Source organism: Elephantulus edwardii, unplaced genomic scaffold, assembly GCF_000299155.1.
Source record: "Elephantulus edwardii isolate Elephantulus edwardi_28Jun2011 unplaced genomic scaffold, EleEdw1.0 scaffold00064, whole genome shotgun sequence".
NCBI classification, from domain to species: domain Eukaryota; kingdom Metazoa; phylum Chordata; class Mammalia; order Macroscelidea; family Macroscelididae; genus Elephantulus; species Elephantulus edwardii.
In genome coordinates this window covers 15498727-15515214 of record NW_006399814.1, presented here as the reverse complement: position 1 = coordinate 15515214, position 16488 = coordinate 15498727, and the positions used below count along the sequence as shown (strand labels likewise).

General features: G+C 45.2%; 1 protein-coding gene across 1 annotated transcript in view; it reads left to right on the top strand.

Annotated features, from left to right (window-relative positions):
• The first annotated feature begins 1516 nt into the window (after positions 1-1516).
• SLC22A5 (solute carrier family 22 (organic cation/carnitine transporter), member 5) overlaps positions 1517-16488 on the top strand; it is a 50442-nt gene continuing 35470 nt past the window's right edge. The window contains exons 1-2 of the mRNA XM_006888086.1: positions 1517-1959; positions 9858-9961. Coding sequence (XP_006888148.1) covers positions 1567-1959; positions 9858-9961 — 497 coding nt within the window. The 5' untranslated portion in view covers positions 1517-1566. The remainder of the gene's footprint in view (positions 1960-9857; positions 9962-16488) is intronic.

Below are 16488 nucleotides of genomic sequence, written 5' to 3'. Positions count from 1 at the left end.
GAGTGATATCCCTTATACCACTGTCTCTTCTGAATCCGGCTTGAATTTCTTTATGTTTCCTCACAATATGCTACTCCAGCCATTATTGAATCATTTTTAGCAAAATTTTACTTGCATGGCTTATTAATGTAACTGATAATTTACACACTGTGTTGGATGACTTTCTTTTGAATGGAAATAAGTATGGATCTCTTACAGTTGGCTGACCAAGTAGCTATCTTACAAATATGTTGGCATAGGCTAGGGATCATGTCCATGGCTGTACCTGTTTGTTGAAATATCTCAACTGAGGCATTCCATTAATTCCTAGAACCTTATCCGCCACCACCCACCCCCCTGCCCAGTGCCTTCAGTGGAGCCTAAACTTCTTCATTATCATTGATGTTTCATCATATGCTATTTTCTGACATGGTTCAGTGTTGACTAATTCTTTTTCACACAATGACTGTGTATTCGTTCCATTTTTAATGGTTCTTGCATCATTCAAGATTTTGCCCTAGGGTCCTTCAGTATTCAACTCAAGACTTGAGATTGTTCTTCAGTTCTTTCAGCTTAAGAAATGCCAAGCATATTTTCCCATTTGGTTTTTTGGATTCCAGTTCTTCTCATATTTCATTATAATACTTTGTCTTCTCAAGTTGCCCTTTCAAATCTTTCATTCAGCTCTCTTACTTCAGCATTTCTTCCTTTTGTTTTTTCTTCTCTGTGTTCTAGTACAAGTTTCAGAGCCTTTTAGGTTCTTCCTCTCAGAGTGTTTTGGTTCTTCCTTCTCTCTCTCCCTCCTTACCTCTCCCCTTCCTCCCTCCCTCCTTCCTCTCTCCCTCCCTCTCTCTCTTTTCTCTTTCTCTCTTTCTATCTCTCCCCTCTCTCTCCCTTCCTTCCTCCCTCCCTCCTCCCCTCCCCTCCTCTCCTCTCTCTCTCAGCGACTAATGGATTCGAAGCTCCAGAATCCACTAGCAGTACAACTCTTCTGACTGCGCCACGAAAGTTCCCTTCCTTTCCAGTTTAATAGGTTGGAAAATGTTTAAAAATTGAGCCTTACAGTCCTCTCACCTATCCACCCCTGTCTTGGGACAAAAGCAGTGAGCTCAATCTGGCACAAAGAGGCCACAATTCTGTCTTTCCAAACTGATCCGGGTCTACCCGCATTGTAGGTCGATCCCAGCAACGAGCGAGCGGGGTCCGTTGCCCCGAAGGAGGCTCAGGTGCACACGCTGCAGCCGGACCTGCCCACTCGTCATCAGGCCCGGCCCAGGCTCCGCCCTCGGCCCCGCCCCATCCGCGCCGCACTGCCGGCCGGCGGGGCGGGCCTGGCGACCCAAGCTCAGAACACGCCCCCAGACGAGGGCCCTATGTAAGGCCGGCGTGCGAGGGCGGGGGCAGCTGCGGCGCGGGACCTCGCGAATCCGCTTAGTCCGCCGTCAGTTCCCGGCCCGTCCTGCGATCTGTCCTGCGGTGGGCACCCCGCGCGCAAGCGCACACGCACACGCGGCCGCCGCGCCCCGCCTCTGCGCGCCCCGGTGTCCCCCGACCCTTGGCGGTGCGGCGCCTGCAGGCGAGCCAAATATGAGAGACTACGACGAGGTGACTGCCTTCTTGGGCGAGTGGGGGCCCTTCCAGCGCCTCATCTTCTTCCTGCTCAGCGCCAGCATCATCCCCAACGGCTTTAACGGCCTGTCAGCCGTGTTCCTGACGGCGACCCCCGAGCACCACTGCCGGGTGCCGGACTCTGCCAACCTGAGCAGCGCATGGCGCAACCACAGCCTCCCGCTGCGCCTGCAGGATGGCCGGGAGGTGCCCCACAGCTGCCGCCGCTACAAGCTGGCGACGCTCACCAACTTGTCCGCGCTCGGGCTGGTGCCCGGGCGCGACGTGAACTTGACCGAGCTGGAGCAGGAGGGCTGCCTGGACGGCTGGGAGTTCAGCCAAGATGTCTATCAGTCCACCATCGTGACCGAGGTGGGTGCCACCCTCACTTCCCACCGGGCTTAGCTGGAGCAGAGGGCACGTTCTTGATCCTTGAACCCACAACCCCACCCCATGTGCACGCAACTCGCTGTCACTACATCTTTTCCAGTACTACTCCCTGGTAATGGACATCCTTCATCTAGGTGTCTTGGGAATGCTTTGTGAAGTGACCTTTAGCCGCAGTTGGGCACCCTTGGGAAGCCAGCAAGCCTCTGGTGGCTCGATAGGTGCCCAAGGCCTTAGGTGATGGAGGACTTCCTCTAGATGAGGGTGACAGCCCTATGGGTCACAGGATTTGGGCTGCCACATTCTTCCTCCAGCATCTTGTAATCTGTCCAGAGAGGGGAAATACCTTTCTTTATACTGAACTTTTGAAGTTAAAACACGTATATAAAACTGTCTCTTCTGCCTTTTACTATTTTTTTCACTACTCATTCTTACCCCAAAAGGACAGTCTGTTGTGCCCTGTAAGGAATTTATTTTGTTTTGCTCTGAGTCATTTATCAGTCCTTCAAGATCTATGTACCTGAAGATCTCTTCATTCTGAGTGACCGGTTGGCCTGGGGTGTTTCTTAGAATATCTGAAACAAAATCATTGACCAAGGTTAAAGCATAGAGCTGCAATTTAAGAGAAAGTAGAAGAAAGTCTTTCTCAATCCTCCACCCCTTGGACTTTCCTTCTGGGTGCCTTTGTCTGTCCCCAGGCAACCCCACAGTCAATAGAGCTGGATGTGTAAAATGTGATGTGATGCTCCTGGAGTCAAGTGGACATGCTTTGTGTCTGAGTCACTGATGCTCCGCACTCTAGACTCCCACCTTGATAGGCTTGTGTCCCACCCCCACCCCAAAGTCACTGTCAAGCCCTGTTTGATGTCTGGCATATTCTTTAGATTAGTAGATAAGTCACAGGATTTCATGCTGTGTAGCAAGATAAGAAGAAGGTGAGGTCTTTGGGGCAGGACAAGGGGGCCACCTCTCCAGCTTTATGAATATGGGAACATTTCCTGAAGGAGGAGGAGGCCTCCCAGTGAGTTGGGGCTGTTCCTATAGCAGCAGTACACTGAGGTGAAGGCCCAAGGGTGACACAGGGTCTAGAACTACAAGAAATTCAGCCCATCCAAAGGGCAGAGTTGAAGGCTAAAGGGCAGGGTGCCATGGGTCCTGATATGTCATCATCAAACCATACTTGAGGTACTTATTGAAATTCTCTCCTGGGAGCTCAAGGAGGCCACTGGGGCCCTGGAGGTCTCTGGGTGTCTTGCTTCTGGGGACAGTCATCCTTTCAGGGGGCTCTGAAGACTTCCCTTAGAGAGATTTACTTGTCTGTGTATGTGTGTTTTCTGTGCTTGGACATTTGATTGCCCCCCACCCCACCCCCAGCACTTGAGATCAGTTAACTCCATCTATGGTAGTAAGAATGTGATTTTCTAGCAAGCTAGGAACCTCATCTGCATGTTTTGTGTCATAATTACTTGACAAAAAAGGGGAGAAATCATAAGTTTGATCCTGGAATGAAGTGAAGGTAGCCTACTGACTGTATGTGGCCCAGGAGTTCATAGGGAATTGGAACTTTCAGGTGATGCAAACGGTGGGTCTTTGCTTCCCAGGTGAGTGTGTGACCCTCACAGAAGCCAGTGATCGCAGAAGCTGTCCCTAGGGATGCAGGCAGAATCCACAGAAAGGGCTCTAGTCTCCACGACATGGGAATCCCTACAAAATCTGCTCCTGCAGCCTGAGCAAAAGTAGGGACAAGGAAGTCAAAGAACTCTTTTGGCATCTATTTGGATTTTATTCTGACCCTTGAAGGTCCCTCAACTTACTCTCATCCTTTACTCCTGCTTTTCTGGCTTCATCCTGCCTTTCCCAGAGATGTAGTGGTAGCTTTCAGCTCCCAAAAGCTGGCTGTGTAGAGGGGGGTTCTTGAGCTATTTGCTGTTAGTGGCATCCTCTCGTTTATATATAGGCCATTTATTTAGCTGCCTCAGCTGTGTGCCCTTTCGGTCGGCCCTGGTGTCACAGTGGTTAACCAAAAGTTTGTCAGTTTGAACACTCTAGTTACTTTGCAGGAAAAAGACATCAGCCTGCTCCTACAAACATTATAGGCTTGGAAATCTTATGGGGAAGTTCTCCTCTGTCCTGTAGGGTGGCTATGAGTCAGAATTGGCTCCAAAGCAGCAAGTTTGGTTTGGTGTGCCCTTTCACCTACTTCAAGGTTGTCAGTCTTTGCAGGGAGGCAAGATTAGTCTGACTGTTAGCCTTTTGTTTAGTGATAATGGAATGCCTAACTCTGAGGCTGCTTCTTCCTTTTAGAACAATCACTGTTGAAAATGGTGTATCAACATTCTAATTGGCTTTGTTTTTCTAAGGCCCGTTTTCTTTCAACCCAGACCTGGCCTGCTGAACACTGCAGCTAGTCCCATGCCTCTTAAGCACTTCCAAGACTGTCCTTTGCCCTAAAACAAACTTAGGTGTGCTTCTAAGTACACTAGTAATCAATTCCTATTTGAACTGGATCCTTTCTGATTCAGGCATTGCTGAGGAAGCAATAGCTGAGTGGACCCAAATTTGTAAAATGTGAGTATTCGAATGGAAAAAAAGTTAGAGTGCTGTCAGGCTAGAAACTTAATCTCCCTCTCAAAAGAAATGGGCCGCATGTGTGTTGCAAAGCTATCTAAATAGCAGTGCCTGGCTTCAGGATGACAGCGTGCCATAGAGCACGCTTTGAATATGTGTAGTTCTGCACAATCCTGGCTATAATCCATTCTTTCACATTACCTCTTCCCAGGCTCCCATTCCAGGGCTCTGAGTTCTTAATTTTTCCCATCCCAGTTGTTTCAGTGCACATACAGTATATAAGTTCAGCTGTTTTAGTTTCTGGTCTTCGTTATTACTAAACCGTTTTGAGCAGAAGACTGAAACCATAGGTGTCCTGTTACCATTGAAGCATGTGTGTGTAGTAGGGAACTGTGTGGGGTATGTATACACGTCTTTGCATCTCCCTCAGTTTCTGCCATGATGCTGAGTACAGAGGGAGGGACTCGGCAGAAATGCTCACTACAGAATCACAACAAAAGAAGGGCAGTTTAATGCATAGATGGAAAACCTGGGTAAAAAGAATTGGTTTAATTATTTTGAAAGAAATATGATCCCCTCTCCTACTGACTGGAGCTTGACCCTGTGAATATGGAGTTGAGATTGACAGAAAAAAGCAAGTGAAAGCGGTTTATGCCTCACATTGTAGAACAGTTTGGTGGCTCACGCGTAGGACTGCCTGGTTTCCTCTGGTCCCTGTAGCTCACTTGCTTCGAGGATTCCTTTGTCTCCTCTGGCCCCATAGCCATTCCTGATTCTCTGAGTAATTAGCTGTCTATCCCAGCCTGCAGTGCTTCTTGGTCCCTGATTGTTCTTAGCCCAGGACTGCTCCTTCCTCCGGTAGCCTGAGTGAGTTCTCAGGTTGTCTGGGTTACCTATTTTTGATCTGAGCTCTGGTGGCTTAGTGGCAAGAGGCAGTGCTGCAACACGCAGGTGGTTCATTGCCACCACCAGCTGCTCCACAGGAGGGTGGGTAATCTCCTCCCATGCGATTAACTGCCTCTGAAAACCCCATCAGAGGGTCTGCTATAGTTTGGTTCCCAAACAACAACATTTTTGATCTGTAGCCCAGCCCAGTCTGCAGCTAGAAAGGTCTGTAGAAGTTTCTAACCCTTTTAACATCGGGACTTGGAATTCCTTCGACTAAGAACTAGCAGGCCTCTGCATCCTCTTGCTCCCTGCCTGACTCTGCTTTCAGAAAGCCCCTTGGCCCGATTCTTGGCAGGATTCTTATTCCTCATGGTTGTTCTGGAATTTCTCCTTTTCTGTACTATAAGCCTTGTCTCGTACATAGACAGCCTTGGGAAATGGGGGAGTCACAGCAACCTGGGAGGTTGGCCACAGCTTACTCTGAGGTGGAGAGACTCAGGAGACCAGGAACTTGTACATTATTGCTACTTCTGACTTTTCTCGGGGAAGCACCTATCCTCATTCCTGCTTTCATAGCTGCGTGACAAGCCAGGGGAGCCACTTGCTAGGTTCTTAAAGCCCTCATGCACACGTGGTCATAGCAGACCTGTCTGGTCATCAGCGAGCAGAATGAGCCCCATTCCAGCGAGCCTGGAACTGACACCCTGGGCTACGAGTATGACAGTTGTCACAGCCAAAGGGTTGTTGTTGTGTACCATTGAGTCTGAACTGACCCATAGCTGACCCTCCAGCAGGCAGTTAATTGCACAGGAGGAGATTGCCCATATTTTCCCCAGAAAACAGCTAGTGTATTTGAACTGCATGCCTTAGGGACCACAGCACAGCTTCTTGTCACTAGGTCAGTTTGTTGTTGTTGTTGATTATTGTCCAGTTGAGCACGACTCATAGCAACCCCTCTACAACTATTGACTTTTATCAAAGTTCATAGCATTTCCAGAGGCGTGGTGTTTAGGAAGTGGGTGCCCCTTGAGCCTCTCAAAAGCTGCCAGAGGGTCAGCTATGAGTCAGTTCTATCTCAACGCCCAATAACAGCAACAGAAGCTAGGCAAGGTTCACCTCAGGGAAAAACCTCTTCCTTGTGGACACTGACCCTGGCTTCCCTTTCAGCCAACTCAGATCAGAACATTTAGTCCCAGGGTCATCTCTCCATTTCCTATAATTAAGGTGTAAAGCTAATTGTACACTGAATGCAAGAGGTGCATTCTCTCTATTTTATAAATGCTTTTAACAACTTTATTGAGATGAAAAGCATAAAATAAGTGATACATACTTGAAGTATACAATTTTAAAAGCTTTGACATATATCAATAACAGCAACAACTCATGCCGTTGACTCCTACCTGACCTTTCAGTAGGTTTTCAGAGGTTGAGGAGATTGCCCATCTTTCTCCTGTGGAGGAGCTGGTGGATTCAAACTTTGGGCCTTTGGGTTGGCAGCACAGCTCTTTACCTACTAGGCTACCAGATAGACACCATGGAAACCATCTCCACTAGAGGGGCAGATTTCTGAATGGCAAGACCAGGTCCCCTGCCAGAGTTGATCCCAGGATTGTTAGATGGGATCTGCATTCACATCAGAAGTCTCTGGGTGACATCAACATAAAGCACACAACTAATTGAAAGGCTAACAGTACATATCTACCCAGAGACATGTCAGAATAAAGGCCAGGTAATCTTTTAATCTCAATTTCTTTCTCTCTCTCTTTCGCTCTCTCTCGCTCTCTTTTTCTCTCTCTCTCTTACACACACACACACACACACACACACACAAACACACAGTTGTGGTTGAGTTGATTCTAAAACCTCAGTCATTGAAAATCGCTGTGGAGCACATGTCTGTCCTAAAGCATGGAGTGGCTGTGAGTTGGAATTGACTCAGCACCAACTGGTTTGGGTTTTGGTCTTCACAGCTTACCCAGCTGATGGGTAATAGCTTGTGACCTGAACTTGTAACCCAAACATTCACTCTCAGCATGGGCACATGTTATTAGCCCAGACAGTTCGTCTCACCTGCCACGTGTGGTGAGTTGGTTTGTAACTCCTCCTGTCATGGCTGGGATAGCAGGTTGGTAGGAATGTTAGATGCTTGTATAGACATATTCAGCAGGGCATACGTAGTCTCAGCTCTGTGAGCTTCTCATCCCACCCCTCCTCAGGAGGACTCGGGGGAAGTCCCAGAGCCCAGTACAGTCCATCTGGTGGTTGACAGATGAAAGGGTGGGTCAGCTGGATACAGAGCTATATCACGCCTTGTTTAGTTTAGTCTTGAGGCCTCTCATTTTCTTAATCCCACTCACTTTCCACTTTCTACATTGATAGAGAAGCAGCATTAAGTGTGCTTGTTTTTGGAGGCCCCAAAGCTAGGGTCTTGGAACAGTCAAAGAGTGGTGGATAGAGGGTACAGTTCCTCCTCACCTCATCAGATTTACACAGAAGGACAGGCTGGAGGGAGTGGAGGAGGTAAGGGTGCTGGATGGACCCTGGGAGGTAGCCCAAGATGAGCACTTCAGTGATCCTGCCCCCTACACCCCCACACCGAGCATAGCCTGATGTATTTCAAGGTAGCTTCTGGCCTTACCAGCCCATGAGTCTGTAAAAGGCTGGTGTTGAGGACCTTAGCTGGAGTGGGGAAGCTACAACCTCAGAATTCACTGCAGAAGCCTTACTGAATTTGTTTTAGTGCAGCTGTATCCATTTCAACCCACACAATAGAGCTATTGAGAAGCAGCTGCTACCTCTTTATTAATCCCCTACCCATCTTTGTTGCTGCAATAGTAATGCATGCTGGCTGTGAAATAGTTCCTGTCATATGAAAGTGTGACCGTATTCTGGTCTGACATCCTTAACACCCACAGACCAGCTCACTGAGGTGTGATGAGGAAAGAGATTCCCAGAGTCCTATCAGTGCGTTCCTCCGGCCTTTTCTATCCTGACACTCCTCTTCCTGGATTTTGCAGCCCTGTCTACATTGAGGCTTCCCCTGTAGGACTCCCCTACTTACCAGAGAAATGAGATAGAATGCTGTGGTTGGTGGTGGTGGAGCCCAGAGTAAGGCTGATAGACCCCTGGTGGCTGGTTGCTGTTGCAGAACACTCTGGACAGTGTACTCTTGACTCCTGGTAGTCTGGGCTGCTTCTGGATTTGGGGGTGAGGTTCTTCATGCTGTGTGACCCTCTGCCCACCACCCGGAGGTTCCTGAAGGTTATGTGTGCACACTGCCACAGCAGGGCGCTCAAGTAGACATGCTTTCCCCTACACCAATGGCCAAGAAGAGATGCCCTGTTCCAGGAGTCACCCAATCTCCATGTCTCTGTTGGTTACTTGCACAGCAGTAGGTCCAAAGGAGGAAAAATGACAGCCAGGTCTCAGGGTGCGGGTAGGGGTATAGAGTCCCTGTATGGTGACTGTTCATGTGAAAAGTCTGTAGAGCTGCTTAGTTGCCACTAAGCACCATCGCCCTGTTCTGAGAAGCTTTTTTTTTCTTCTGAGAACAACAGTTTCCTGTTTCAGATTTTCTTTCTTCTTTTGGCTCCATATGAGGCGTGACGAGTCTAATGTCTAAGTATCCAGCTGCTTCTCTTATGGGCCTATTCCAGGCCCACAGATTCTTTTCCTTTTCATGGTAACTAAAGATGGGACCACATACTGGGTGCTGGGAAACCAGTGCACCACACCCTCTTCTCTACCCCATGTTCATGTTCTCCACTCCTGTTTTACAAATAAGATTTTAAATCACTGAAGTGGGAGGGGGAATGTGTTTTGAGTTTGGACAGCCAGTTAACAGTAGAATAGAAGCTAGAAGCCAGTTTGCTAACTCCTGGCTCAGATTTGAGTGTGTGTTTGCAGAGTCAGTCGTTGTAATTCAGTATGTCACCAGAAAGACTCAGGACCAAGAAGAGCTGAAAGAGCAGGTGTAGACAATGTACCCTCACTTAGCTGGCCCTGCTCCAGAGTCACTCCCACGACTTACATGCCCAAGGCCTGAGCCCCGCTGCACGAGGGAGCCCTGCCTCAGCCACAGCACTGGGAACTGCCCAGAGTCTTGGAAGCAAGCATGAGAGACAGTGCCTTTCTCTTAGTGTTGGCGTGTGTGCAGCACTTCCCGCAAGGCTCTCCTCCTCAAAACGGAGAGAAGACACAGGGGCATAAGCTATGAAAAACAGGATGAGGCGGGGAGTCCACTCTCCTGGTGAGAGGGAAGCCTGGCCACCCAGCGGAGCTGCCAACTAGATGAACTTACGTATCTGCACTATAATGCAAAGAGAAAATGCAGGGGTGCAGGGTATTCTCTGATTTTCCATGAAGCCTTCACATGTAAAACAGTTAAAAAAAGAAATAAGTGATACATCCCTTTGCTTCTCTTACAGTGGAACCTGGTGTGTGAGGACGACTGGAAAGCCCCGCTCACCATCTCCTTGTTTTTCGTGGGTGTGCTGGTGGGCTCCTTCATCTCGGGGCAGCTCTCAGACAGGTAAGGTGTCTTTCTGCAGCTGCAGGGGATGTGAGCACTGAACAAGGAGCATGCACCTCGCCCTTGGCTTCAGTTGGTATTCTTCTCTCAGCCAGGAGCTTACATTTTTAGAGAAAGTGTAAGCTGTGTCTTGACTATAGACACCATACTAAGTGAAAGAACCAGCAATCCTTGCTCCTTAATCCTTGCTGAGTGAAGAAACCTGAGCCAGCCGATCCCTGGGTATCCATGATCCGAGTGATCAGGGAATGTGCTATGATTCACCTCTGCACTAACCTGGCTGGCCTTCCATGATGACTGCAGTTTTATGTCTTCAGGTATGGGAAAGGTCAACACCACACACACATGCAAATGCACTGTATTGCACATCTTCAAGTGGTGCCATAAATGACTGCCTCTCCATTTCTAAGAACAGCTATGTCTGTGTAAGGGGCAAGAAGATCTAAGCGCAAGGGAGCTCTGGTGGCCTAGTGGCAAGAAACTACACTGCAATTCCGAAGGTGCAGGGTTTGAATCTACCAGATGCTCTGCTGGAAAAGGAGGAGCAATCTCTTCTGTCCCAGTTGCGTCAGATTCAGTGGTATACACACAAAAATAATAAGATTAAAAAAAGAAATGAAAATAATTAATAAAAAGAAGATCTAAGCATAAGTAGTGGAGTTATGGGTAGAGTTCTGTCCAGAGGACTGGTTTCTCTTAGTAGCTAAGAGGCATTTACTGGCATTTCCTGGTTAATATATGGTTTAAAATACATGGTTATGGCATTTACTGGCAATAGAGAGAAGAGTTTTGTCTCCTCTCATTTCTCATAAGTGAGTTATTTGTTAAAAATCCAAGACTTTTATCTAAGGTTCCAATAATGATTTAGGGAGTCCATAAATACTTTACAGAATTTTGAAGATGTGAATGTATATATATGTTTCTGGAGAAAGTCCATAGCTTTTACAAAGTTTTCAGAGAAATCCATTATGTTGTGTCTCAGAGCTATAGACCCCTTTGGAAAAACCTGAGGTGAAAAAAGAGGGGAAGATTTGGTTGCTGTGTGTGAATCTGTGGTTGCAGTGCAGAGGAGTCCCAGTATCCTCACATCTACTTGGGACTTCTACCTGGGGTCACTATTAGAGAAGTTCATATTGAAAATGTCATCCTGCCTTAAGAACAAAACCAGTTAATCCCATAGCAAAAACTTGGATTGATATTTTGTCATTTTTATATCTGGCATGCAGTTCGAATCCAATAGCTGCTCCTTGGAAAAAGGATGGGTAGTCTCCTCTTGTGCGATTAACTGCCTTTGAAAACCTGGAAGGTTTGCTACGGGTTGCTTCCGACTTGATGGTACACGACAGTGTCTGAGGATTAATGCCTTACTTTTCCTCATGAAAAACTTAAACATGTATACTTCTCTTTGTTGTTGTTATGTGCCATTGAGTCGCTTGAGACTCATAGTGAACCTATGTACAACAGCCCTGAACCCAGCTCTATCTTGAGCCGACTTCATTGTCTCTGACATACCTACACCCATTACTCCAGTCACTGAGTCAATTCATCTCATTGATGGTCTTCCTCTTCTGCACTGTCCCTCCACCCTTTCAAGCATGATGTCTGTTGCAGACCGAGGGTCCCAAAGAATAGAATAATTTTATAATTATTAATAAAGAGACAAACAGCCAGGAATGAGATAGAGCAGAGAGCGTAAAACAGAGGGTCAGCAGTTCTCGACTGAAGACCTCAAGCCATGCTTCTCTGAGTATTTATTTAGAATCATAAGATAATAAAAGTAAAATCACAAGGAAGTACAAAACAAAGGATAATGGTGAAGTCTTTTACAGATAAGGCCAAGTTCCTCTTTATGCTAATCTCAAGAGGGAGGGGTTCATTTGACACAAACTAAGAACAATGTTAACTCCTAGGGAATGCCCCATTGCCACAAGGTGGCCTTCAGTTTGTATCAAGCTTCCCTCATTTCCAGCATTTGGTCTACTATTATTAAATTTGATATTCGACTTCCCTCAATGTCCCTCTCCAAGGACTGCTCCCTCTTTGTAGCATGCGCAAAGTATGTGAGATGGAGCTTCAAAATCCTTGCCTCCAAGGAGCAGTCTGATTTCACCCTCTCTAGGATAAACCTGTTTTGTTCTCTTAGTGGTTCATGGTATATTCAGTATTCTTCTCCAGCACAGCTCAAAGGTATTGATGATTCTCCTATCATCCTTAGTCATTGTCCAAGCTCTCTGATGCATAGCAAGTAATTGCGAAGACCATCACTTGTATCATGCACACTTGAGTCTCCAAACTGCATCGTTGCTCTTCAGCACTCTGGAGAGATCCATGACAGCAGATTTTTGCAATGCAATTCATCTTTTGATTTCCTGACTGCTGGTTCCACGAGTATTAATTATGGAGCCAAGCAAGCTGAAGCTGTTAACAGTCTCAGTCTCTTCACCCATGTATCATGATGCTGCCTATTGGCCCAGTGGATAATCTGTTTTCTTGATGTTGAGCTTTGGTCCACATTCAAGGCTGTAGTCCTTGCTTGACCTTCTACAACAAATGCCTCAGGTCCTCCTTAGTTTCAACAAGCAAAGTTGTGTCATCTGCATAATGCAGGTGGTTGATAAGTCTTCCTCCAATCCTGATGCCCCATTCCTTCTCATAGAGCCCAGCCTCCTGGATGCTCTGCTTCATGTATCAGTTGAAAACATAATGGGGATAAGATGCATACCTGGCATACAACTTTCCTGATTTTGAATCATACAGTGTTTCCTTGCTCTGTTCTGATGACTGCCTTCTGGTCCAAGGGTAGGTTTTGCATAAACACAATCAAGTGTTCTAGGATTCTCATTCTTTTCAGAGTTAGCCACAGTTTTTGTGATTCATGTAGTCAAATGCCTTTGCATAATCAATGAAACAGATAGACATTCCTCTTGTACTCTCTGCTTTCAGTCAAGATGCTCCTAACATTGGCTATAATATACCTAGTGCCACGGCCTCTTCTCAAACCATTCTGCGCATCTGGTAATTCTCTGTGATGTGCTGTTCCAGTCATTTTTGGATCATTTTCAGCAGGATCTTGTTTGCATGTGATATTAATGACATTGTTCAATAATTTCCACACTCTGTCAGGTCAACTTTTTCTGGAATGGGAACAAATAGGGATCTCTTCAAGACAGTTGGCAAAGTGGTTGTCCTCCAGATTTCCAGACTGTTATCTAGCAACTTGAAAAAGGAAAAATTTCTGTAGTTGCTAGTAAACGTAAGCAATAGATGATGATCATTTATTGGTTATTCTGACTGAGCACGAGATACTTGCCATTTTGGAAGAAAGGACATTGCTTCCCTAGAAATTCAATCTAGCAATAAACATCAATTGAGTATTCAGATGTTTTAGCAAGCATCTAACATTTAATAGGGAAAATAATCCCAGAAGCTAGATTATATGAAGAAGAGCACAGCACCAGTATTGGCGAGAGACTCAGTATAACCTGTGGTAAGCAGTAAAGTGAAGAAGACTTGAAGCACTTGCTGATGAAGATCAAAAACTGCTTTCAACTGAATAATACTGTAAAAACAAAACAAAAAAAAACAAACTGCTTTCAGTGTGGATTACACATAAACATGAGTAAAACAAAAAGCCCCCCACTGGACCAATGAACAGCATCAGAAGAAAGGAGGGAAAGATTGAAATTGTCAAATACTTCATATAGCTTGGATCTACAAATCAGTGCCCATGGAAGCAGCTGTCAAAAATACAAAAAAACTGTGTTGCTTTGAGAAAATATTCTGCAAAAGATTTAAGATATTAAAAAAAAAGCTGTCATTTTGAGGAGTAAGGCACACCTGACTAATCTAAGCCCTTCTATTTTCAAGTACCTCAGAAGTATGTGGAAAATGGCGATGAATAAGGAAGACCAAAGAATTCTTTGTTTCCAGGTTTTGCATTCCTGTTATCAATATCAGTGCATCTTGATTTCATGTTTGATCAATATTAGACTGTAAAAGTTGATAATCTTTGGCTTTCGTGGTTGGTATATATATTTGAAGAATGGCTGTATTAACAGACCTTCCTTGTATGTGTATGGATAATCTTCTCTCGCTCACAGCATTGTACTCAGGATAAATCTTGAAGTGATCATTTTGATAATGATGCCACACTATTCCTTTTCAGTTTGTCATTTGGCCCTGGTGACAGGAATGAGGCTAAAGATTGCATGATAGATTTTGTATAATGAATGATTTATTCATCACAAGTACTTTTTAAAAAACACCATAAATGGTGACTATACATGGACTTCACCTAATGAACACAAGAATCAGCTTAACTACATCTATGAAAAGAGACATTGGGGTAGCTCAGTATCAGCACTCAGAACTCAGAACAATTTCAGGATTGTGGAGTAGATCAACTACTAATATTCAAGGTCAAAGTGAAGTTGAAGGAAGGGAAAACAAATGAACAAGGACTAAAATATGACCTTGAGTATATCCAATCTGAATTTAAAATACATCTTAATAGACTTGATGCATTAAATACAAATGACCAAAGACCAGATGAGCTGTGGAATGACACCATGGTCATCATCCATGAAGAAAGCAAAAAGGTCACTACAAAGACAGGGAAGAAAAAAATTATCAATATATAACTCGCATAACTAAGAGCTTTGTACCATTTCTTAGTTGTGTACCCTTGGTATCAGCAGTCAGGAGATCAGGAGACGTATTGCACTGGAAAAGTTTTTAGTCTGGGACCTTTCCAAATTGTTAAAGGGCAACAATGTCAGTTTGAGAACTAAGGTGCATCTGATTCAGGCCATGGTCTTTTCAGTCACTTGCTATGCATCTGAGACCTGGACAGAAGGAAGACAGAAAAATAATTGATGCCTTTGAAATGTGGTGCTGGAGAAAAGTACTGAATATTCCATGGACTGCCAAGAGAACAAACAGATATATCTTGGAGAAAATGCAACCAGAGTGCTTCTTAGAGACAAAGATGATAAATCTTTGTCTTTCATACTTTGGGCATGTTGCTAGGAGAGGCTGCTCCTTGGAGAAGGAAGTCATGCTTGAAAAGGTAGAGGGGATTGACAGAAGAGAGGAAGACTCTCAACCAGATAGATTGACACAGTGACTGCTGCAATGGACTTGAGTGTGTTAGAGATTGTGAGGATAGCACAGATAGGACAGGCTTCAGATCTGTTGTTCATAGGGTTGTTATGGGTTGTGCTTGACCTAAAGCCATGAGCCTGAAGGCCGAGGTGTCTGTGAGCCCATTGTGGAAGCTGTCCTTACTCAGCGATTATGTAAACACCATAATTGTGGAAAAACAAACAAACACCCCCAAAGCCAAAAATAAGACTCGATCAATATGAATTTAAGAAGAGATGCTAAAACTTTCATTTGAATGAAAAGAAGCCAAAACATGGGAAGGAATGCTGAGGTGAGAGAGCTGACCAGAAGATTTCTAAAGACTGCGCAAGAAGACAAAGCAAAATATTATAATGAAATGTGCAAGTAACTGGAGTTAGAAAACAAAAACAGAAGAACATACTTAGCATTTCTCTAACTGAAAGAACTGAAAAACAAATTCAAGCCTCGAGATGGAATACTGAAGGATTCTATGGGAAAAATCTTTAATAATACAGGAAGCATCAAAAGAAAATGTGAGAAATATAGAGTCATGGTGCCAAAAGAATTGGCTCGGAACCATTTCAGGAAGAAGCACATTATCAAGAACCAGTTGTCATGAAGAAAAAAGTCCAAGCTTTACTGAAGGCATTGGTGCCAAGAATTGAGGGGAAACTAATTGAGATGTTGCAGCAAACAGATGCAGACTTGGATGTGCTCACTAGTGTCTATCAACAAATATGGAAGAAAATTATCTGACAAACTGACTGGAAGAGATCCATATTTGTTTATATTCTAAGAAAAGAAGGTGATCCAACAGAATGTGGAAATTATCATACAATTATCACTAATATCACATGCAAGTAAATCTTGCTGAAGATTATTTTTTAAAGGCCAGGAATTGACAGCTACCAGAAAGTCAAGCTGGATTCAGAAGAGACTGTGGCATTAGGGATATCATTGCTGATGTAAGATGGATCTTGACTGAAAGCAGAGAGTTGTTGTTGTTGTTGTTGTTATGTGCCGTCGAGTCGCCTACAACTCATAGCGACCCTATGTACAACAGCCCTAAACTCCGCTCTGTCCTGTGCTAATCGCACTGTCTCCGACACTCCCATCCCAATTATCCCAATCACTGAATCAATCCAACTCATAGAGGGCCTTCCTCTCCTGCACTGTCCTTCCACCCTCCCAAGCATTATGTCCCTCTCCAAGGACCTGTCTCTCCTCACAACATGTCCAAAGTATGTTAGACGGAGCCTCAGAATCCTTGGCTCCAAGGAGCCACCCAGTTTAACCCTTTCCCGGACAAATCTGTTTGTTTTCCTAGCAGTCCATGGTATTCTCAATACTCTTCTCCAGCACCACAGCTCAAAGGCATCAATTCTCCTTCTATCCTCCTTGGT